The 25,179-nt window shown below is 50.1% G+C and overlaps 1 protein-coding gene across 3 annotated transcripts in view; it reads right to left on the bottom strand.

Annotated features, from left to right (window-relative positions):
• LOC149366024 (latrophilin Cirl-like) overlaps positions 1-25,179 on the bottom strand; it is a 201,171-nt gene that overhangs the window by 17,235 nt on the left and 158,757 nt on the right. For all 3 annotated transcript variants that reach the window (XM_089547633.1, XM_089547642.1, XM_089547627.1), the window contains exons 3-5: positions 3,009-3,201; positions 1,972-2,078; positions 775-1,038 (exon numbers count right to left, since the gene is read on the bottom strand). In XM_089547633.1, the coding sequence (XP_089403759.1) occupies positions 775-1,038; positions 1,972-2,078; positions 3,009-3,201 (564 nt within the window). The remainder of the gene's footprint in view (positions 1-774; positions 1,039-1,971; positions 2,079-3,008; positions 3,202-25,179) is intronic.

Here is a 25,179-nt window from a genome sequence, read left to right as displayed (position 1 = left end):
AAATAAATAAAAACTTCACAGAAGATACGTCCCTGCCTAATAAGCAATATTTGTGACCATTTATCTATAACAGTAGACTGAAGGACTGCAAGAAATATAAATAAAATGCTGACATGAAGAAGAAAACTTGTATCAGAGTAGTATTCCAAACTCTAGACAAGTCCTAAAGCACATCAAATTTTTAACTAAGCCCTTTACATTTGCTTCAATCTGCAATTAAATTTCTCACTCTGTCAGTTATCCTATTATAGAGTGGAAGATGCAGATTATCTGCTTAACCAAAATGACAAGACTATCTGTTCAACCAAAACGACACTTAACTATCATCAACCATGGTCAGCAATCTGGAAGTGACTGCGCATATGTGCAATATTTTTGGACTAGGGCAAGATGATGGGACGTCAATGTGGCACAAACAAAAACAGCAGTAGACCGGCCTTCAATGATGAAATAAATCACTGAAACAAGGTCATAAGGGAGTAATTACTCATTGACATCCACCCAAGCACAGCCATACGGAAAAACAAATGGATGTCAATGAGTAATTACTCCCTTATTACAAATCTACTCCACCTTGGGGGATTCCCCTAAACATCTGACCAACACTGAAACAAGGTCATGTGAGCCCATCTATGCCTGAAACAAAAAACAACAATGGAATGGTTTCAGCATTGTGTGCCATCACCATACAAACATATTAATTTGGGTCAGCAGCTGGTGTAGAAACAGGGTAGAAGATAAGACAAAAGAAAACACTTCCGACTGTGAACTGACCTGTGGTCGTGACGATGTGCTGTCGGATGTCGACGTCCGCCCCCGCGGCTGGGTCGGCCGGGTTTTGGTAGGTGGTGTGTAACGGAGGGGGCTTCCTGGACGCCGCGTCCTCGGCGGGCGACGGAGTATCAGTGGGCAAGAGCGGCGGCGGTAGGTCTCCCCCACCTCGGGGCAGCGCCGAGTCGAAGGCGGCCGGTCCCAGGGGCGGCGGCGGAGGCGCCAGAGCCGCCGACGGCCGCGCGCTGCTGGGCGTCGTCAGTTCGGCTGCGCCGGAGAGGGCGACGAAAACAAGACGATGAGTTCGCTTTTCTTAATTACTGTTATATTCATTTAATGGTGTACGTAGTCGACTGCATATGTATCGAGGCGAGTAGTAGGCCTGAAGCAAGCTTCCGCTCGAGTTCCCAATGTGGTCAATTAGACCGTTTAAGCGCAATTCATACTTCGTTTTAACAACAGCCTAGGCAAACCGAAGCTAATGAGGCAATGACCGAATCATTAGCCAATGGCCGAATGACCGAAGCTAGTGTGTGCTCGTAAGGAATGCATACGCATGTGCTGCAGCAAGCAGCTTCCAGAGCTGAACACAATTATACGGCACCTTTGATTACAAAACCATGTCTGTGCAAAAGTTAATGTAACATATTCAGTAGATTTTTATAAACATATATGTCCTTGCTTTTGTCTTGCAGTGTTGCCAAGTAACGTGACGCACTGCCCACGAAATAAGCCACTTCAGTCCTTGGCACGAACCGACGTTCGACCGCACAATATTTACTCTCCATTAGCTTCATGCAGATAACAATGCTTATCGCTTTGTTCAGACATATATTCTTATCATCGTGGCGCAACGGTAAGGGGGTTGCTGATCACAGACGAGAAAAACCATACAAGCATTAACTCCGCTCCTGCCAAGCTGGCTTTCCCGCATATTGAGTGCTTCAAAGGTGAAGCACCACTTCCGCGACAGCGGCGGTTGGGGTGAGGGACTAAAGGTTAAGTTTCGCCGTACACACACAGAACAAAAGATAAGCACGCACCTCTACTCAACATCTGCAAGCTGGCGCTGCCCGTCCTAAGGACCGGAATGCTATGAAGTAGCGCCATGAGCAAGCAGCAAGAGATAAGCGCCTGAAGTTTCATATGCTGTCTTATCCTATACTGCGAGCGAGTTGCGAGATGGAGCCATGCTCTCACCGGGTATGCATTGGTAGTGGGCTTCCAGGTACTTTAGTGTACCGGGGCACGGGTCACCGAACACTTCCGTCGACGCAGGCAGCGTGCAGCCCTTCTTCAGGTCACAGCTGGAACAGATGAGCCACGAACAATTTAGTAGTCATACACAGCAAAGTTTAGATGGGGTGCTTTGAACGGACGAAAAAAAAAAACAACTTGAAGATAACGGAAACCATAATTGGCGAACATACGAAAACTTGACGGTTTTCGATAGCCTAACGGTAACAAGCGATAGGGAAATGAAAATGTAACGATAGCGTAGAAATGCGGTAAAGTCCGGTAGCTGTAGAGCTCAGTCGGTGGCAGTCCTATTAATTTTTTTTTGCTAATTTTATGAGCATGCTTTTGTATAAACTAAAACTAAAACACGAATTAAGTTAGCAATAAGAAGGGTGGACGCTGTCGTCTTTCCTTCGCGGTCGTCCTTCTGTAGACAATCTACAGACTGATTCTTGACATTTGTTAAAGGGTTTACACCAACACGTTGCTGTTTCTGACCAATACCGACATTATTTTAAACGAGTAAAAAAAAGTAAACAATGTCCAGCCTCGTGCGGTAGACGAAGCGAAAGAAAAAACGTCTGAGAGAGACATAACTGCAAGAAAGAAAAAGGAAGAAAGGGAGGAAGGAAGGAAAAGAAAGAAAAGAGAAAGAAAGAAAGGAAGGAAAGGAAGAAAGAATAAAGAAAGAAACAAACAAGGTAGGAAAGAAAGAATAAAGAAAGAGAGAAAGAAAGATAGAAGGAAAGAAAAATGATGAGAGAAAGAAAGGATGAAAGAAAGAAAGGATGAAAGAAAGAAAGGATGAAAGGAAGAAAGAGGGAAAGAAAGAAAGAGGGAAAGAAAGAAAGGATGAAAGAAAGAAAGAAAGAAAGAAAGAAAGAAAGAAAGAAAGAAAGAAAGAAAGAAAGAAAGAAAGAAAGAAAGAAAGAAAGAAAGAAAGAAAGAAAGAAAGAAAGAAAGAAAGAAAGAAAGAAAGAAAGAAATACTCCGTATACCTTTGCTGCATGACCCGGAAGGAACGCAGCGACATGCAGTCGACGCTCCAGTCCAGCGTGCCGTGCTCGTTGCAGATGGAGATGGAGAAGCGTCCGTAGTTTGCGCGGATGAGCTGAACCAGGTGGCCCTCGTCGCACGCGATGCGCAGCTGCGAGCCCTCGCACGCGTACGCCGTCCGGTACCGGGGAGGATCTGCGCAAACAGACAACACGAGGGGTGAATACAGTACGTGTGGCGACGACGACGGCAGAAGAGAACAACGCGCGCTTTCAGTTTAGTTAGTTTAGTTTATGGGGTTTAACGTCCCAAAGCGACTAAGGCTATGAGAGACGCCGTAGTGGAGGGCTCCGGAAATTTCGACCACCTGGGGTTCTTTAACGTGCACTGACATCGCACAGTACACGGGCCTCTAGAATTTCTCCTCCAAAGAAATTCTAGCCGCCGCGGCCGGGATCGAACCCGCGTCTTTTGGGTCAGCAGCCGAGCACCATAACCGCTGAGCCACCGCGGCGGCCAACGCGCGCTTTCCCTTTCGCGCTTATAGAATCGCGATCCGCGAACTCTGTTCCATCGTAAACAACAGTTCTGCATGCTGCACAGACGCTGAGCCTGCGACGGAGAGATCCGGGAAGCAACGAAGCCCCAGCTTCGTAGATATATATACACCTCTGTGTTCAGAAGCTGGTACACAGTGTGTGCCGTTTGGCAGTTTGGCAAAGCTCCTTATGAGGGCGGACGTGCTATTTGTTTTTGTAGCCCAGGATGCTGTTTTAGAACTAAATTAAAGCATTGAGAAGCAAGTGAAGTCAACAGATTTCTCAATCGAACCGCTACTGAAGTCCGAGGCCGAAGGGATTCGTCTACTTTTGCTGGATGGGCAAAATTGTTGCGAGAGTTAAGTAAATACACAAGTATTTTGCAGGCATACTTTGACCTTGGAACGCAAGCTGTGCGCATAAGAGTAAGCGCTTTTAAGCACCAATATATTACGCTTCCAAATACACTAGACTCGATTACCCCGAGAGCGGTTACCCGGAATTATGTAACCTGGGACTGAAAGATACCCTCGTCCTGGACTCAGTTACGATGGACTCAGTTAGGCTAGACCCAGTTATCCTAGACAATTACCTCGGACTCAGTAACCCTGGACTCAGTTACCTCGGACTCAATTACCCTGAACCCAAATACCTCTAACGTCAGCTTATTACGAATAAAGGACCGCGGCCCATGAAAAATTCTAGGCGACTGGTAAATGCACAAACAGGCCTGAAGAGAACACGCAATGAAGGATCAAATTTATTTGCACTTCTACATCGAGCTTCAGAAGGCTAACGAGAATCATTCGTCCAAAGAAAAATTACTCAGAAAGAAAAACAATGTGTTCTCCTCACTCGTACTTTGGAAGCAATCACTGGTTGCGCGTTAATAAAGTGCCCATTTGCATAATGCGCGTGCATGTACGTAGTGGCGTTCCCCACACGCTATCTGGCACCACGGAAATGCCTCACAGCCAGGGCCCCACAGCCGCCGTGGCGTCCCAGTCTAATGAAGTAATATCGCACAGAGCTGCAGCCCCACATATCGCGCGTCAACTTCGAGAACGTGCGCAACAAAAATACACAGCACACAAGTCACGCACGAACGAAAAACATAAGTGCGACGGGAGCGAACCGAAGCACCCCCGAAAGAGCCACCTCGCGCAGCGCCCGAGATTGCCGCCTCCCTTGACATAAATCTCGGAGGCCGCGAGCAAGCCACCGAAGCTTGCGCCGGCTGCTTCTAGGCGGCGATACCGGCGCTGTACTGCAAGACTCGCAGGGCACGGCGCGCTTTATCTCACGAGCCCGCGGTGTACCCGCGGTGAGCGTGTATTCGAGCAGCGCGGGAGACATCGATGGCCAGGTAAACATACACACGCACATGGAAGACACACTGTCTTCCGGCGAAATGAGATAATAAAACGCTCTCACAGTTAGGCCAATCGTACAGAAAGAGGCAGGAGGGTGAAGTAGAGAGAGGTAAGAACGCCGGCCAAGGAAAAAATATGCAATAAAACTGGCCGCACATCACACGCACGCACACGCATACACCGGCGCCTTCCGTTCTTGAGAGTACAGCGACAGCGGCGGGGTTCGAGGAAGAACAGGGGGAGAGGGAAGCGCGTGGTCACGGGTGGCGTGCGTCTCACGCGGGGGGGTAGCCGCCTCCCCCTCAGCACCAGCTCGCCGCCTCAGAAGAACGCAATAAATCTCGCTCCCAGGTGGCATTCAGTGGAGCGGGACCCCGCCCGAAACCACCTCGGCCTCAGACCGCTCCCTCCCACTCCCTGCGTGCTGGCGGAACCTATATCGCTGTTTCATACACCGCTTCTTCACTGCCATCGCTCGTGCGTTTGTTTTGTCTTTTATCTTTTTTTTTTTTTTTTGGGGGGGGGGGGGCGACAGCCAGGCGCCGCGCTTTTGGCACGATTCTAAACATCGAAACACAAAGAGCGAAGTTCACTTTTGTTTTTGTTTTTTTAATCCCGTTGTTCATTTCCGCCATGCTTCTCCTTCACTTCGCTATGCTGAGACTTCGCAATATCGCGTGAAAGAACAGGGGGGATGCTTCCGTTCGAGCAGGAGCGGCGGAGGTAGAAAACGACAGCGACGACCGTATCTCAAGGACAAGACTGCCGAGACGCGCGAAACGTGTCCGGACTTGCTCTGTCGTACGCAAGCAAGTATTAAGAATAAGCGGGAGGGGATCTGACAGGGCCAACGCATTTCATCCCTTTTTCTGCCGCTTTCCTGAGCCAAACGCGGAAAACGTCTCCGAGCCTTTACCGTTTCTATTTACCTCCGTTTTTATCTTATTTTCATGATGCGGTCACCTTTACCGAGCAGGCAGTACGGCGTGCATAGGTTTCCACGTACGGCTAGATCCCAGACACACCTAGATCCCGGGTAGACCTGATCACATGAGCTATGAGCCCTCATTCCCGGATAGATCACATGAGCCCTATAGCGCTCATTCCCGCCTACATATAGACCATATGCGCCCTAGAGCGATTGTTCCCAGGTACACCTAGATCTTACGTACATGTAGATTCAGGATCCTAGGTACACCTAGATCCTAGGCACACCTAGAATCTAAGTTTCATCTGGATCTAAGGCCCACTTAGACCATAGATAGATGCATTCAGCTCTCATTCCTGTATGATGCAGGCGTTAAACAGCACGTGAACGCTGGAGTATTCATTTACGGCATACAGTACGCCGACAACACAAAATGCTATACAAAGTACGAAGAAAGTATCGAACACAGCTTTCCACTAGCAAATAGAAAAGATTTTACATTGTTCAACTTGGATAGGCTTCGCGTGGGTTTTCCTTCGTTTTGCCAGGAAACAGCGCGAGGTAGAAATACGGCAAATTACACAAAACCGCTACTTTCTAATTGCTTTCACTACCACCTACATCAGATTTTTTCCGCGACATTAGAGAAGTGCGTGAATCCACTGAAGATATTACACAGCAGCAGCATAGCAGCGCGCAGTTCTGGAAAGTATTACGGAGAACGTCAGAACACACACAGTCGTGCATGCAATTGTGAAAATGCGCGCTCTCGGCGCACGTACAAAATATTAGCGCGGAAACGATGTTAGAGGACCTGCAGATCGCTACCGAGCCTCTCCCGTTTACATTTTTTCCCCTCTTTTTTTTTTAATATTTAATAGCGACCCCTTCTAGAGCGAGAGTGGCGCTGTAGGAGAAATTCCCCGCGGAGCACTTCAGGAAATGAGATATCTCATTTGGGCTACGTATACGAGCCAGGCGGAGTCTTCGGCCCGGTTATAAATCACGTCCCGATCGTTTATTATCAACCAGATAATTTTATCTGAGAACGAAATGAGCGCAGAAAAATTATTTTAGGGCAAAAAAAAAAAAACGCTATCTACATTCGGTCCTTCCTTCTACACGGCGCCAGCGCGCTTCAAACGCAGCCAGAAAAAAATAAAAATAAAAAACAGCGAAGGCCTAGTCACGCCACAACGAAAGAGCTATACGCCCTCTAGAGTCTAAACCATCTATTTCTCGAGGTAACTGGAGAGTATATTCGACGCAGATATCAGGTACACCAATCACGTTGGACGTGAGAGTCAAGTTAATCGCTTTTTATTGTTATCACATTCGAAAACGGGCGAGACTGCGGGGCGGACTTAATGAAATGAAAGCAAGAAACGGCGCAGATAGATTTGATAACTTAAAGTCGACGCAATCTCCTAGATACAGAAAAAAAAAATCCGGCCCGACGTCTCGATGACTTTAACTAGCGATCCCCGTTACTTGCGCAAGCTCAATCTTGACACGGTTAGAAATACCGGGAACGAAAGCTAGACGGGGCGTTCGCAGAATGCATTCCGTACACCCAAATGCGAATTTAACCCAATGGAAAATGTCACCGACAGACGCCTGGAGATGCAGTCGCATTACTCTAATTTAACTAAATAAGAAATAGTGCCATAGAAAAGGGCTTGGAAATGCGGTTGCAATTCTATGACGCTAAAAGTGTCATTGTCGAAATGACACTAATAGTTTTGTTTGTTTTGTTTTGTTTATTGGGTTTAACGTCCCAAAGCGGCTCTGTCACGCCACGCATGACGCCATAACAACACGCCACGCTGATTGGACAGAATGCAGTTTGGTTTGGTTTGGTTTATGGGGTTTATTGTCCCAAAGCGGCTCAGGCTACGAGGGGACGCCGTAGTGAAGGGCTTCGGAACTTTCGACCACCTGGGGTTCTTTAACGAGCACTGACATCGCACAGTACACGGGCCTCTAGAATTTCGCCTCCATCGAAATTCGGCCGCCCCGGCCGGGATCGAACCCGCGTCTTTTGAGTGAGCAGCCGAGCACCATAAGCACTGAAGTGTCATTGCGGAAATAGTATCACAGGAACACCATATATGAAATATGGCACTTTTGGAAATACTGAATTTCCTATTGACACTACTGGAAATACTGATTTCCTATTGACACTATTGGAAATCCTGCATTTCCTATTGACCCGCCGCGGTGGCTCCGTGGTTACGGCGCTCGGCTGCTGACCCGAAAGACGCGGGTTCGATCCCGGCCGCGGCGGCTGAATTTCGATGGAGGCGAAATTCTAGAGGCCCGTGTACTGTGCGATATCAGTGCACGTTAAAGAAGCCCAAGTGGTCGAAATTTCCGGAGCCCTTCACTACGGCGTCCCTTATAGCCTGAGTCGCTTTGGGACGTTAAACCCCAATAAATCAATCAAGCATTTCCTATTGACATTATTGGAAACACTGCATTTCCTATTGACACTGTTGACACTATAGGACACTACAGGACATTATTTCCTATTGACTTCGTAAAAACGGATTTGTAGAAAAGTTGCTTTTCAACCCCTCCCCCCCCCCCCCCCTCCCACCCTCCTTGTCCCTCATAAATAAGTGCTACACCCAAACGGCTAGCGCCACACTCTTGTATCGCATGCGCCTAAAAGGCTGAGGCTGATTTATCTCCCTGCCTTTTGTGTGCGCGCACGTAAAGCGGTTCTCGTCATACCGGCATCGAGTCCGACGGGCGATAACAAAAGGGACCCGCTCCCAAGCGTTGCGCGCGCGAGCAACGCTTGCGCCGACGCTGTTCCCGACAGGCCGGGGCAAGCCAGGTTACGTGGTCCGCTCGACGCGCGCACCACCAAACTGCACTTGACAGGCCTCTCGACACGCCGAATAACTTTCACGGCCGGCAAACAAAACCAAAACTTAAAAAAAAGAACTATACAACGCCAGAACGCTGGGAGTAAGTGGAGAGAGGGAGGGGGGGGGGAGGGGCTTTTGGTCTCCCTGGCGGCGTGCTCAAAAATAAACCTAACTAGGTTATTTTTCAGCGGGACTAGGAGGGCGGACGAAGGGACACAGCAGTGTGTGTGTGCGTGTGTGTTGGGGGGGGGGGGGGGGGGTGCGTGCAAGCGACGGTCGGTGGAAGAACCTGCCCGCTGGGACGGACATCTAAAAAAAAAAGTGCACGTGCAATCGATTGTACACAGCAAAGAGAAAAGTGCCCGCCGTTAATGGACAGTCGCAGAGGCGCACGCCGGCAGACGGACGGGGCGCGCTGCAGACGTATCGGGCATGTATAATGAGCAACAAATAGGTCGCCACCGATCGTCAACCACTGCTACACTTCCGACGCCGGCCTGTCATGCGCATGAACCCCCCTGCTTGTGAGCGATCGTCAAAGCCACCGAGGCAGCGTGCACGCGAAGTTGCCCGGCGCGCCGTGATTTGGCAGCGGGGCCCGAGGACCTGCGTCGCTTCTCACAACGTTATCGCCGTCATATTCTCCACGATCGATGGAGGAGAAGTAAACAAGAAGGTGGATATCGCTCACCCATGCGCGCCGCTCATTTCATCATGCAAGCAGTGGCGAGCGTCGTTTGAAAGGCCGTAAGCATAGGGGACGTAGCCGAAGGACATTACAAAGAATGCCGAATGAGCGCGCACGCCAGCACGACCACGCACTTTTTGAGTGAATGTGTAAAGCAGTAACAACTGTAAGTGCCGCGAAGCTCTCTCCAGGGTCATCGTATGTTATATGGCAGAAATCACAGATGCCGAGAAAGGAGCTTTTTTTTTTTTTTTCAAAACTTCTTTTTTTTTTCGTAAGAATCGGCTCCGGGAGGTGGAGAACGAGGATTCCTGTTCAGTATACTGCGGCGAGTTGCCGTATTGATTGCTAGCGACGTTTCCGCGGACTTCGGCTTCGCCTGTGCTACGACAAATTACTGGGACAACAACGAAGCTATATGACAGGACACACATAGAAAGAATCAATAGAAAACACGCGGAAGTTCCGAACACTCTTGGCGAACTGTCATTGAATGAATGAATGAATGAATGAATGAATGAATGAATGAATGAATGAATGAATGAATGAATGAATGAATGAATGAATGAATGAATGAGCGAGCGCTGCGTCTCAGCGGCTATGGCATCTGGTTGCGAGCTAGCAACTTCCATAATACGAAAGAAAAATAAAAAAGAAAAGCTCATGCAAATAAAGATTTCATTGCGCAAAGATCTCAGCGTTCAACTGAGAAGACCCTCGTTAACCCCAACGGTGCAGCTCTAGCACATCAAAGCCAGTTAACTTAACCTAACCTGGCAACAGCACGAAACGAACACACGTATATGTGAAGCCCCCCGCTCGAAGCATGGCAGGACGGCGGGCGGAACCTTGCATTCCCACAACGCGAATGTCACGCGCAGCCGTGCTTGCATTGTCAGGAACGCATGACAGAGCGGAAGCACTCCGTCCGTCATGTCCAAACAACGCCCGCCTGTTCGGAATATACGCCGGAGCGAAATCCGTTTTCTCCTCTTCCAAACCACACCTCTCGGTTTCCTTCTTATAACCTCCTGCGTGGAGAAGGACAAGGAGAAGAAAAAAGAAAGAAAGACGGGCGCGCGCGCACACACTAACGCACGCCGGTGAACACAAACGGATAGAAGAAGAGGGGAGAAAGAGGAGGAGAAAAAGAAAAGACGAGCGCAGCGCGTTCCAGGACAAACAAGGGGTCGCCTCGTTTGATTCCGGCGGGGCAGAAACAAAAGGGATCGAGAAACCGTAGAGACGCCCGCCGACGCGGTATACATTGCGCCTCGCTTGGAAGGAGGGGGGAGGGTGCGGGCAAAGATTTGAGCGTATTGCCCCCCGCACGACGGTTTTCGGATGGGGAGGGGGGATGGCCTAAGCGAAACGAATGATGCGCTCATTCAGCAATCGCTGAACGGGCAAACGTCGTCGTCGTGCGCGGAACGGGGAAAGGGGGTGGAGAGGGAAAGGGTTCCCGGCAGAGGAGATGAAACCGGCGGGCTCTCTCCTAACCGCGATGGCAAGACAAAAGAGGCGCCGCCATACGTATGGATGCCGTTCGCCCGCTGCTTTGGTCGCGGTACTGACATTTGTTCGGTACAACCTAAACAAAACAAAAAAAGAGTAAAAAGAGAGTAAACTGTCCTCTAGCGCACTCCTTTTGTGTGCGCCAGAGCACAGCTTGCTCCCTTTTTACTCTCATACAGGCGTATTTCTGTTCAACGTGTACAGTACAGGGAGGCTGGTCCTGCTTTGCAGGAGACGCCCGCACAGACGCCTGCGCATATGAATGCTCGTTTTTTTTTTTTTTTTGCCGCTTGCTTTCGCACTTTCGAGGCCTTCTTTTCTCCCTCCACTTTATTATTAATTTTTTTTTCTTTAAGTGCGCGCTAACAGCCATCCTTTGCGTACGAACTTTATTCGCGGTCGGCTCGCAGAGAAATCGCTTTATTCTCAAGAATTTCGCGATGACCTGCAAACTTTACCGGAACTAGCAGATGCGTACGCCGGTAGTTGTTTCCGAACCAAGAAAGCAGATGCAAATCAAATCAAACCGGATCATATCACACTCCAGTGGCAGCCGGGAGGTTTCGATGACTGAGGTGCTACCTAGCATGCTCTAATACTTGTTTCTTTTCTTCATCGTTTCTGTTCTTTCTTTCTTTTGGTGCACTATAATTCAATCCCAGCAAATTGTATAGTACAACAACCACTAAATCAACAAAGAACGCGTTGAGTTGCGCTGCCTGGGGTAGGAAGCGCGGAACGGATTAGAAATTGCGAGAACACTTTGGCAGTTAAAGTGCTGAGAGGCGAAAGCCGAGGGCACTATGCCGTGACGACTTCCGGTGGATGTGACGTCACACCGTTCCGTGTATCGATACCCAAATTATACATCTTTCGGGGATCTTAGTGTTAATTACGCTTAATTACACATTTTCCTACCTAATTTGACGCATATCCGACGTTTTTCCGACCATTCTGTGACAATTTTCACTATGTCATGACTTCCGGTGGATGTGACATCACACCGTTCTCGTAGCTATAACGACGTCCGCTCTACTTCGACGAAGTTTTGACATTTTCGCCTATAATTAATTAACTAATTACTCTACAGTCATCAACTACGACTTCTAGGTTCGTTTTTTCCTCCTGTACCTTAAGCAACCATTGGTTTTCCTCCTATCTTTCTTAGTTCCCTAGTTAAGCGCGTGTGACACGCTTTCTTAACGACGAAAACGTTGCTCATCTTTGGTCACAGCAAACTCACAAAACTTGAAGAAAAGAGAAACGATCAAGGCAGTCGGAAAACAGTTGTTTGCTGCAGTACACAAACTTTTCAGCGGGCCACACCCACCCAACAAAGTTGTGCTCGCCGCATATTCCGCACCCCCCCCCCCCCCCCCCCTCCCCCCACTGCACACCTCAGCCGCGCTGAGATGAGAGAAGTGAAAGGGAGGAGGACGAGGGGGGGGGGGGATCATTCGGAGGAATGCAGCTCGCCCGCGTATTCTGCTTCTTTATTTTCTCCACAGTCTCGGACCGCTTCGCTTCCGAGAAAAACACGGCGCTCGCGCGCGAGCACACGTTTCCTCGCCCTCGCGAGAGGCCGGGCGCTGAGAAAAACGAATCAAGTACGTAAGAGGAGCTGCCGTACATGCTGCCCAACGTGGAAGGCGCGAGCGAGGGGCTTCTCGCGGGAATCGCGGAGTCGCCTATTCCTCCGGCTTCCTCTCTCGACAGCGTGGTGGTCCGAGGAAGAGTTCTTCCTGAGAGCAACCCGGCTGCGATCCTCCGCAGATGGAAGGGAAAAGAAAATACATCAGCAGCGGGCGGGTGGGTGCGTGCGTTGCTGCTTGCCGCGCGAGATGTAACGAGAACTAGCGAGATCGGGGGAGGAAAGAGCAGCGGTGCTGGGAGTATGGCACAAATAAGCCGCCGTGCTCGCGTACGCGGGCCAAATGCACCGAGGTCTAGCTCGCTCGAATACGCTAGGGTGGGCGGTACGCTAAGTGCTGACTGTAGGAGAGGCGGACACGGACCAAGAAAAAGGTCCTTCTCTATATATTCCCAGCGCACCATTAGTGCAACCCTCTCTCCATCCCCAACACACTTTTTTTTTTTTTTTCATGTACGTGACACGCGAAAATAACGCACTTAGATGCAATCTAAAGAGCGAGGCGCTCATCGTGAACACGTGGGAGAACTCTAGTCTGGATCGTGGCGCAATGCATGTGGCCCTCGCTATGGTCGCGAGTTGTCTGCGCAACCTGGAAATAGGCAGTACGTACTATGATGTAATATACGAGGAGGCCCTGCCCAAAACTTGAGCAGAGCACTTTTCGACACCCCGAACACGGCTTACATGACGCACTACGCTATAGTCGGATACAATTCAAGAAAAAAGCGGCTTTTCCCCGTCAAAGACCTCTTCCCTTCCAGCCAATAGCGTCGGCCGGTTCTCATGAACCTGCTAGCAGTAGTGCCACGATGCAGGGAGTGGCGTGACAATGCAGGGATGGGTCTACCCCCTTTGATCTGCGACTCCCTGCATTGACATGTTAGGAGATTCATGAGAATCAGCCGACGCCACTGGCTGGAAGGGGGTCCTTTGACGGGGAAAAGCCGCTTCTTTCTTGAGTTGTATCCGACTGCAGCACAAACCGTAACTTCGTGCTACTGGAGAGACATGGGAGAGGCCTTTGCCCTGCAGTGGGCGTAGTCAGGCTGATGATGATGATAACTTTGTTTTACGAAAGCAGCCTACAAGCTTACGCGTTCCGGTGTACCGAAGAACCGAAGACCTACGCGCTGGGGAGATGCAAGCACCTGACAACTGGCCCAGGAGACGCGGTCTGGCTCAAGCGAGGGGCGGCACGTTCTCTCACACACAGACGCGTCAGCGGCGCCTTTGTTTTGTTTTGTCCTCAGACCCGCATTGTGCGTGGGCACCGACGCGTCGCCGCGAGCCAATCACCGTCCAGCTGTGACGAATGACTCGGGGTGAGCGGGCGGTCGCGTCGTGAGGACCGGAGGTAACGATGACGGCGCCGCGGTAATGAGCCGGGCGGTTTTCTCGGCTCGTTCGTTGGAACGCGTCCTCCACTTTGGGCTGGTTTACTTCTTCGCGCCCTGATTGCAGTCGGCTAGTTAATCAGCGAGCGCCTACGCTTGCTTTTTGCATGTCGCGGCTCCTCTTCTCAGTAAGGCCTACATGAACTACACAAAGGGACAACGCAACGGGGATGAAACGTCGTCAAGGAGGTGGTGAGGTGACGCTCGGTGACGTCAAGTGAGCTCGGTTTCGGGGCGCACGTCGAAGCTACTGTGGTGTCGAACCTGCTACAACAAGAGAAGAAAAATTGGAGAGGACACTTAGGCTCCGCCTTAAGGGTACCACGCGATAGCGTAATGTGTTAATTCCCATATATGCAGAAGGTCCTTCTCTACTTTACGTTCATGAATTCGTGTGATTCCTTATACCCCTCATGGCGTAGTGGTGCAGCGGTTAAGCGATGCGCCACTTGCCACCGGTGGGGCTAGTGCGACCTAGATTGTTCTTCCCGGGCAACCTTTCGCGACCAATGATTTTTTTAACTGCCACCTAACACGGTGGGCAATTTTTGCTCACAATCCGGTGGACTCACAATTCCTTCAGAAAAAGTGAAGAACACCCGTGGCGCCATGTTTCGGACGCGCCCGTGTAGGCCCGTTTGGACACATATCAGACATCATTTCCCTTTCCCGGTGACACTAGGCGTTCGTGTTTCGTTAAAAAGTGACCTTGATGAATAGAAGAACTTAATTACGGATAAATTACCACTGTGACGCTGCTTTCGCACGCTCCCAATTAATGAATCTGGTAAAGCCTCGGCCGATGATGATGACGTCATCAGGCTCAATGGCACATACCAGGTGATCATTCGCGTGCCTTGTTACGTTTCGTCTTTCTTTCTTCTTTCCTTCTGTGTTTATTTTAGCCCTAAACAAAATGAAACTTGAGTGCTCTCACATCAAGATCCCTTTTCCAGCTTTGCGACTCAAAAAAAAAAAAAACATTACTCATTATCCTTCACGAAATGCGCTAGCTGCATTACCAGGTATGAGGGAAATACATATTTAGGAAACAGCTATAAAAAAAAATCGCTTCAGCAACAGCGACAATAAATCGCTTCAGTTGGCTCTCTCTATATATGCATCCAGATTGCAAGCGCTCGCTACTTTCCCGCGCGTCTTGCTCGGTCCGAATGACCTTCTCCGCAGTTTCTCGCCGACCCAGAAAAGCACACGGACCCCCAGATGGAAGTTGGGCAACGGGCAGGGCCAGAGTGAGAGCACAAACAGCGATGCGGCAAAAAGGTCGCGCACTCTCTTTCCGGGAAGCCCGACGAACAACCGCAGCACTAGTCGCAGCAGCGGTAGTGGCCCGATGTAGCGCCCCGGCGAAAGTCCGAGTGTCGCGCAAACAGCCGCCGGGGCCAGGGTCGAGTAGGGAAGGGCCCCTTCGGGCGACGCGGTGGGCAGCTGGGCACTGCTCTTGTCTCCCGCCGGGGCGGCACCGGTGATAAGGGCAGCTGCCCGCTTCCCCCGGACAGTGGGCAAACAGAGGGGACCAGCCGGCCGCTGTTTGTGTGGTGCAACTGTTGCTCGGGTGCGACAGGCGCTGCGAAGACGACGGCTCCTGGTGACAACGAAAGACGTATAAGCGCTCTGCCACTTGAAAGGACGTCGTCGTCTTGAGAGAGAGAAAGTTTCTTGCAGTTCGGGAGAGGGTATATAATATTGCGCCCGGTACTTCCTGAGGACTCCTGCGCTAGCCTGGCGATCGAGGGCCGAGGGCTCGGACTGGGTGCGTCTGTAGTGTGTGCGGGAGCCATACGGAGACGATTCTGGTCGGGCGCTTGTTTACCGCAGGCGTCATGCGAAACACGAATCAAGAATACGAAGATAATAAATGGAAGAGTAGCAAAGTGATCGCTACTCAGCATCATTTCCGAATGGAGGTGATCGCACTTTCGGAGCGATAATTCACGAGGAAAGCACTTTTATCTCACTGCTCTCCTTTAGTATACGTGTGTTTCGCTTGACACTGGGTGAGTAGTGGCGAATGTCGCCTAGCGATGCATTGCGTGGGGCGCCAGTGGAGTTGGTAACCGTGGAATTGGTGGCCGTGGAATTGGTGGCCGTGGAATTGGTGGCCGTGGAATTGGTGGCCGTGGAATTGGTGGCCGTGGAATTGGTGGCCGTGGAATTGGTGGCCGTGGAATTGGTGGCAGTGGAATTGGTGGAAGGGGAATTGGTGGCAGTGGAATTGGTGGCAGTGGAATTGGTGGCAGTGGAATTGGTGACCGTGGAATTGGTGACCGTGGAATTGGTGGCTGTGGAATTGGTGGCAGTGGAATTGGTGGCAGTGGAATTGGTGGCAGTGGAATTGGTGGCCGTGAAACTTGGTGGCCGTGAAACTTGGTGGCCGTGAAACTTGGTGGCCGTGAAACTTGGTGGCCGTGAAATTGGCGGCCGTGAAATTGGCGGCCATGGAACTTGGGGCAGTGGAATTGGTGGAAGGGGAATTGGTGGCAGTGGAATTGGTGGCCGTGGAATTGGTGGCCGTGGAATTGGTGGCCGTGAAACTTGGTGGCCGTGAAATTGGCGGCCGTGAAATTGGCGGCCGTGAAACTTGGTGGCCGTGAAATTGGCGGCCGTGAAATTGGCGGCCGTGAAATTGGCGGCCGTGAAATTGGCGGCCGTGAAATTGGTGGCCATGGAACTTGAGGCAGTGGAACTGATGGCAACGGAATTGATGGCAACGGAATTGATGGCAACGGAATTGATGGCAGTGGGGTTGGTGGCAGTGGGGTTGGTGGCAGTGGGGTTGGTGGAAGTGGGGTTGGTGGAAGTGGGGTTGGTGGAAGTGTAGTTGGTGGCCGTGGAGTTAGTGGCAGTGGAGTTCGGCCGCGGAATCGCAGAGATGTTGTCGTATAGAATTGGCGACGTGGAGCAGTGGGGTGCCTGTGCCAGAGATGACAACTGGCATAGTAAACTGCAGGCGCCCGGCAAGAATCGGATCTAGTTCCACCCACATCACCATCTCATTTATGCTTTATTTTAAAGCCATGACATCAATTATTAGTTAATTAATGATAAGTTCAACTAATTCTGATTCAATGTCGTTATTTCTGCATTGGTCGCGGCCGCATGCATTACTTTTGCCGGTATTTATACAGCACTTCCAAATTTAACTGCTGCCCCCTAGAGTAATGATGGCGCCGCCGTGACCTTGCTATACAAAAGAAATTAGTTGCATAAGCTGAAGTAGAAAACTGGGCTCGAACAAACACTTTGAAAACACAGTGCTCTTGGGCGTTCAACACCAATGCCAAAGATGCGCTCACAGAGGCTTGTCCGGTGATGTTGAAAAGAACGGCCTCTAGCTTTATAAGACCAGGAAAAAAAGAGGGGAGAAACTTTCAAGAAGCTCTTCACAAAACAAACCACAATGATGGAGGTCCACGTGTGACCGACTCCTTCGCCTTGCCTCCAGACGACACCGGACACCTCGTCACGACGCGACGAAAGCCTTTGGAACACACAGAAATAGGCGGAATGCGACACCGCCGACTCCGCGCTCTCTCCTTATCAACAGTACGGTTGCACTATTTTTTTCCTCTTTCTTCTCAGAGGAAACGTCTCGTTTTTCTTCGCACCAGAGCTCCTTAGCTGAGTCGCCGTAACCCGCTTCTTCGAGTCTCTCAGTCAGACAGCTTCGGAAACGGGACGACCAGCAACAGAAGCAGCAGAGCACAAAATGCAGAACGCAAAGCAAATATATAGCAACAAACTTTAATGCACTGCATGCATTACTCTATCTTTCATCGAGTCTCACGTTTTGCCCGCTCTTTTTATGTTTCTACTTTACTCGAGGCCCGCGAAGAAGCCGGTCAGAGACAAGGTGGACAGGCGCCATGCGCATTACGGCGACCATCGCAAGCGCTCATAGCGCCACAAGGCGGCTGTCAGGCGCCCTAATGGGGCGGTCGCAGACGCCGAGTGCTAAGTCTATCTCAAAAACAGTGCAACGCTTTGAAAGTGACAAAGTAGGCGTCCCTAAATCAATTCGGAAAACCGCTTGCGCAATCAGCTCAGCGACAGCACATGATTGGACATTGTCTACGGTCATTTGTCGGCCACAAAGTATCCAATCACGATCATTCTGAGTGCGCGAACTGCGGTTCTGCGAATGAGGAGTCACAATCCGGCGTTCTGGCTTCCGGTACACTGCATTGTTTTAGACAGAGCATACAGCTCCTCTCACTTCTATATACTACACGCGAATCGGTCTAGATTCTCTAATTTCGCCTCGCTCGCTTCTCCGGCCGGAATGTGATACGCACGTGCCCGTCAGAAAAGAAAAAGAAAAAAAAAGGGATAAGGATAACGCTGTTTCAAGTGTTTCTAGAAGATGTGCTTCCCCAACACACCGGGTCAGCATGCGGGCTCATCTTACGCAGCGACCACACGCGTCTGCACCGCTCCCTGGTGCCGAGGATTTTCGAGCAAGCCAGGTTCTTGCTAGCGGTGCCGTTTCGGTCACGTGAGACGCTGGACCCGACCCGGCGACCTACGTATAGTGCAATACCTAGACAGAACAGTAGAACTGGGGGTCGACCAAAGTGGACAGGGCGGACCACTTTGACCATCTCCCCTTCCCCAATTCGGAGCGTGTCCGTCAGCGATGGAACAACTTCATCGACCGGCCCAGTTTACGCTGACCGCAACAATTCGCCTCCTTTCTCGCTTTTCGTTTGCTTTTTTTTTTCTCGCATTGGAGAGGAGGTGGTTTTACTAGCATGCGAGACAGCGTCAGTTGAAATATTCGTCACTGAACAGTTCTTCGAGCTTCAAAGCTTGCCCCAGCATCTCTGCACATCATGCCCTCATCGTGCATTTGTGCACAATGATGTGTCGTTTGTGTTTAAGCACCACATTGTTTTCAGACAGTGATCTATTTTGCATTCACACTTACACCTGCGGCAGCAACTAATGCTCCTTCATTAAACATGCATAATTGCCCGAGTTGTGTGTGTGTGTGTGTGTGTGTGTGTGTGTGTGTGTGTGTGTGTGTGTGTGTGTGTGTGTGTGTGTGTGTGTGTGTGTGTGTGTGTGTGTGTGTGTGTGTGTGTGTGTGTGTGTGTGTGTGTGTGTGTGTGTGTGTGTGTGTGTGTGTGTGTGTGTGTGTGTGTGTGTGTGTGTGTGTGTGTGTGTGTGTGTGTGTGTGTGTGTGTGTGTGTGTGTGTGTGTGTGTGTGTGTGTGTGTGTGTGTGTGTGTGTGTGTGTGTGTGTGTGTGTGTGTGTGTGTGTGTGTGTGTGTGTGTGTGTGTGTGTGTGTGTGTGTGTGTGTGTGTGTGTGTGTGTGTGTGTGTGTGTGTGTGTGTGTGTGTGTGTGTGTGTGTGTGTGTGTGTGTGTGTGTGTGTGTGTGTGTGTGTACGTGTCTTACTAGCGTTTTAACTATCCCTGATGTACGTGTGTTTTGTGTTTTTCTTACTGTTTTTTTTTCTGCAGTCGCCCACACACAGCGCCCCACTCGGCACTCGCGACGCACCTTTAATAAATAAACAAGGAAACAAACTAACCAGCAAGCCGCCGCGGCGGCTCAGTGGTTATGGCACTCGGCTGTTGACCCTGAAAGACGCGGGTTCGATCTCGGCCGTGGTGGCCGCATTTCGATAGAGGAGAAATTCTAGAGGTCAGTGTCACTGTGCGATGTCAGTGCACGTTAAAGAACCCCTGGTGGTCGAAATTTCCGGAGTCCTTCACTGTACGGCGTCCCTCATAGCCTAAGTCGCTTTGGGACGTTAAACCCCACAAATCGTACCAAACCAAACCCCAACTAACCAGCACAACACGCAAAAAGCACGTTCAGCATTGGGTAGAGAGGCAGACAAAACATGCCAACATCCAACACGCAAGTTGAATGCGGTTGCAGGAGTTGCATAAAGAAAGAGAGAGAGGGGGGGACACGCGTTCGCGCCCAGCGCACATTCCGGGCAGCCGCGGCGGCCGTGGGAATATCGAACTCTGCGCTCGGGTTGCACGCGCGCGAAAGCGATGCGCTTAGCAGCCAGATGAACGTATTCTCACGCGCCGCAGATATAGGGACGTCAGAAAGGCGCCGAGACGGCCATGTGTTGCAGCACCACTTCCCAGCCTTGACGCACTGTTCGAGCACGAAAGCACCACAATTCCAGAGGTCTGCTCACGCGGCGTAACCGCGACGTGACGTCATGCTTTCGCGCAGCCGTCAGCGTGTTGTCATCAGTGCCACCAGCTACAGGGTACGGCACCGAGAAATGCCGGAGCGCCCCCTCTGTGCATCACTCATCAGGGTATCTTATGAAGTGGTACCGGAATTGACACGGCTTTGCGGCCGCACTGTATAAGACATGGTCATTAAAGCACCAAGGAAGAAAAGTTGAGGCGGCCAATGCTGCAACGACGTACGACTGTCACTTGGTCATCTCGTTACTTCGGCTGTTTAGTTTACTCTTAACGCATTTTGGGATGTTTTTATATTGTATACAACGATGCAGCTTCGCTTAATGGAGCACCATCAGAGACGTGATGCATGAATGTAAACACTGTCTTCAACTTAAATGATCAACCGTAATTTACGCGGGATTTACGTGGGATTTACGTGGAAGACACTAAATTTCGGCTTCTCAGTAACAAAATATAGACTTTCCAAACTTTTTAACCAAAAGGGACTTTTAACACCTTCTCCTGGATTGCACGTTTCCTACTGCTCACACTCATCCCGGCAACACTGCCTTTAACATAAACGCGTTAAAGCAGGAGCATCCAGTTTCGACACACTGTACTGATATTTCCGAAACCGCATTACGAAACTTTGTGTACAATGTAACGTTTCACCAGGCAGTGAATGTTTCTTTTGTTTTAGCTGTTTTTCTTGTGCGATCTTTCTTTCTACTTATGTCTCACACTTTCTGAAAATAATTTTTCGCAGACTTCTGCATCCTTGTATTTCCTTCTGAATTCGCTTCGATTAGTTTTCGTGAATTTTGTGTACGATATATTTTGCATTTTAGTCTACTTTTTTCCCTTTACTTTGTTCTGCCCTTTGCAGAGGGTTTTAGGCACAACTGTATGATGTACGTATTTTGTAAAACGCACTATTGTACCCCGAGGGTGTTACAAATAAACAAACAAATACTAACAGGCAACTTAACAGCGAGAGGTCTCCTCGTGCACCTATCACCGCGAAGCGAACAACAGAACAAGAAAAAAGGCAGTCCAAGGAACGTAACGCACACCAGTCGAATACGGCGGCCCAATCATCGCGTTTGGGCGGGCGCGTTGGTTGTGGGTGGGGGAGACGAACTCCCCGGAAACCGCGCGTAGGACGCGCGCGGAGGGCCCACGCTCTCCACAGAGCCCGTCGTAACACAACGCGCGCATATAGTTTCGCGCGTTCGCGTGAATCAGAAGCAAACGAGATTGAGCGCGAAACAACAAAGCAATAGTCCCCCCCCCCCCTCCCCCCCCCCAAGCTTTCCTGCCTTGCTCGCAGACGCAGGACCGACTCATCGATTGGGCGCTTATTCATTCAGAGGAGAAGCATGAAGAAGAGGGAGTGGTGGTGGGGGGGGGGGGGGGGGGGGGGGGGGGGGGGGGGTTACACCCACGCGGCACTGTCGCCGCAGCACCCCCGTTCTCCTGAAGCCGCCTGGTGCATGTACGGGATGGGTCCCGTGCCCAGCAGTTCTCTTTGGCGAACGGGACGTGGGGGCCAGTCCTAGAAAACAAGCGCCGAGCCATGCAGGCTTCATCTGAATGAAGCCATTAGTTTACTGTTCGGCAAGTCGGTTAATATGCAAATAGGGCACTGTGGTTCGGAGGGAGTAGTGCGGGGGAGGGGGGGGGGGGGGGGGGGGAATACGAAGCCAACTTTAATCGATCAGACCTATTTTTCGATGTTTTTGTTTGCTCTACTACAGGAGTTTGGTTTATGGTTTGTGGGGGTTTAACGTCCCAAAGCTGCTCAGGCTATGATGGACGTCGTAGTGGAGGGCTCGGGAAATTTCGACCTCCTGGGGTTCTTCAACGTGCACTGATGTCGCACAGCACACGGGCCTCCAGCATTTCGCTATTAATGAAGTATTAGAGAAAAAGAGAGGTATTGCAGAATGAAAAAACTTTTGCGTTTAACGCGCTTCAAAATGATTCTGAGCTTTTGATTTTCCGTTTCCATGTACCCAGCCCCTCCTGTAATAACCTGAGACCAGGGTCTTTAAAGTATTGTAGGAAGTGGAAGTTTGGTTTGGTTTGGTTTACGGCGCTTAACGCCCCAAAACGACTCAGGCTGCGAAGGTCGCCGTAGTGGAAGGCTCCAGATAATTTCGACCACCTGGGGTTCTTGAACGTGCACTGACATCGCACAGTACACGGGCCTCCAGAATTTCGCCTCCATCGAAATTCGAGCGCCGCGGCCGGGATACATGGCAGTAATTAAATTACTAATGAAATTGCAGAAATTTAATTAGTTTTCGGCAATTTAAAATGTAATTACTTTTCATGCCCAGTAACTTTATAGTGTAATGAATTACTTCCAGGCAGTAGTTTGCATAACGGGAATAACTTTCAAATTTACTTTGATCAAAAATGCGCCTCTGCTCTTTCAAAGCCACAAAAAGTTTTTCACGTCCGCTTTGAGTCTCAGTACTTCCTGCGTTACAATAAATTAAGAAACCTAAAATGCTTGTGGAAGCTGTCACCGGTGCACTTCGCAGGGGCCAAAATCACGCACCTTAATATATTCTCAGTTAAAGAGAAAAAAATCCATCTCTGTGCGCGGGCACTAACTCTAATTATTCCATTGTTCAAGTATGCAAATCGTGCTCAGGAAACCTGCTCCTGCAATGTTACTCTTGCGATGGTCACGACCAGCGCGGTGCTTTAATCTCAATATTCTAGCCCGATTCTTTGTCGCCGCCACCCGCAAAAAGAAGCAAAAAAAAAAGATGTGAACGAAGAAGAAAGTAAAAAAATAGAAACAAGAAAGAAATGATAACGAAAAAGTAGCGTGGGCCCCATGGCCGGCCGGGAGACGTCGGAGCAGACGACGCGTTGCAGACGACAGGCGACGTCTGCCACTTCGAAATGGTCGTCTGCTACACACCCAGCGTCATTTGCACGAAACCCCGCGCGCTGGATTGCTTTGATTGTTCGCACGTTTAAAAAAGAAAAAAGAAAGGGCTTCCCATTCTTCTATTTATTATTTTCCTTTGCCATTCGGCCGGTATGGGGAGACAGACACACACAACCGAAACGCGGTCAGCAGCACTTCGAGGTCATTTTTCAAGACGGTGCTATAAAGAAAGCGTCCTGCGCGTCCGTCCCTCCATTGCCGTCCCTATTTTTTTCCCTCCATTCCTTTTCCGTTTCCCAACGCCACTGCTGCCTCGCACCGCCGCCGACTTTCCCTTTTATATCCCCGCTCCCCCTTTTAGAGAAAAGTGGGCGCGAAAGGAATCTTCCGCTTAGGACTATTTTTCAGCTGCCCAAGCCCCCGCTGCGATCGTTTCTCAAAAAGACGGGCGCCGAGTCGCGTCAGCAGCTATCCACGGAGCGTTCGGGGCGCCCCGCTTTCGCGGGCACATCCGGAGAAGAAGTCTAAAGGCACGTGACTGTATACGGCCAGACAAAAAACCGCCAGGCCTGCCTGCAGAGCCTATTTGAGTGCCGCGCAGCACAGCCCAGAAAGCGAAAATCAGTCAGCATTTGGATGGGAGAGGCCCCTGTGTTCCAGCGTGCTCAATTCGGCTGATTATCCTAAAAGGCACTTAAGTAAGAGTACAACACGGTGGACCAGGATGAAAAAACAAAGACCACAACTGGTCTTATGTATTCGTTCGTTGTGCATGCCCCGTCATCCAGTGAATTGATGCAAGCTGACGATGGCTACGGTGACTAAATGATGGTGATGATGATGATTTGCTTTGATTCAAATGCAGAAGAAAAAGCCGCGAGGCGCCGCCTATAGTTGCCTTGCTTTGCTCATAGGTGGCGCCACTGTAAGCAAGAAGGATTTAAGGGTGCTCTGCATACGAGCTCATTTTTTCAGATCCCTGCAACTTACATTGTTTAATACCGTTTTCTATGTTCACAGCTACGGTGCTACGAAGGCTAAACTATGATGATGATGATCTGCTTGGATTCAAATGCACAAGGAAAAGCCGCTAGGCGTTAGTTGACTTCCTTTGTTCATAGGTGGCGCCACTATAAGCAAGAAGGCATTAAGGGGCTCTGCATACGAGCTCATTTTATCAGAAGATCCCTGCAACTTACATTGTTTAATAATGTTTTCTCTGTTCTGCAGTGCTCCACTTGACGTGCTCTATAGACAAACACAGCGAGTACCCATGCCGACCCTATTCCTACCACAAAGACGACCCTGCATAAGCTCATTAAATACAGGCTGCACATACGGCATAAGACGGCGCTATAGTTGAACCACCGTTCAAACAACGGCGGATTAGATGAATAATTTGCGCCAAGATTCGGCCGAGGAAACTCAGCCTCCGACCAAAGCGGCTCTAGTATTTTTTTTTTTTCCAGTTCTGACACCCTCGAAGCGGTTGCCCGAATGTAGGCCACTACATCAATAGGCGAAAACAAGCGAATCGCACGCACATTCTACAAATTAATCGCGCCCACAAAGAATAGCTTCGAATTCTTTACCGCGCTTTAATCTCACTGAGCTCCTACACGGCCGGAAACGCTGCCTCTAATGAAGCCGTACGGTAAGGGACGACAACATAGTCAGTTTTACCTCAAGCTCATCATATTATGCGAAGAGGCGGCAAGGGCTTTCGTGTTGCATAATTTCCCCGCAAGTTCCGCACATACAAGGAGAGAACACACACTCGAGGCGCACTGCGCGGGCCCTTGTTGTAAAGGGTAATTTTGAGCGCGAGAAAAAAAGATGGCTGGATCCAGAGCGGCGGCGGCCAGCCCAAAAAGCACGCGAAACTTATTACTTCCGCGTTTGGGCATCCCCCCCCCCCCTCCCCTCCAAAGAACCAGGGAGAAAAAAATGAACGGAACAAGGAAATAACCACGGCAGACATCCGCCCTCTCAACGTTCACTATGCGAAGCTCAAACAAATGATGCCCTTTCCTTCCATCGTCTGCTCTCCGGGCAGCGGTAATCAAATATACAGGGTGAGACAGTACAAAACCGCAAGAATATAATCTCGGGTATAG

The sequence above is a fragment of the Amblyomma mixtum genome, chromosome 1 (genome assembly GCF_055824585.1).
Source record: "Amblyomma mixtum isolate Tamu chromosome 1, ASM5582458v1, whole genome shotgun sequence".
In the NCBI taxonomy this organism is placed as follows: Eukaryota; Metazoa; Arthropoda; class Arachnida; order Ixodida; family Ixodidae; genus Amblyomma; species Amblyomma mixtum.
Note: the sequence above shows the minus strand (reverse complement) of the source record. Positions and strands in the feature narration are given on the sequence as shown.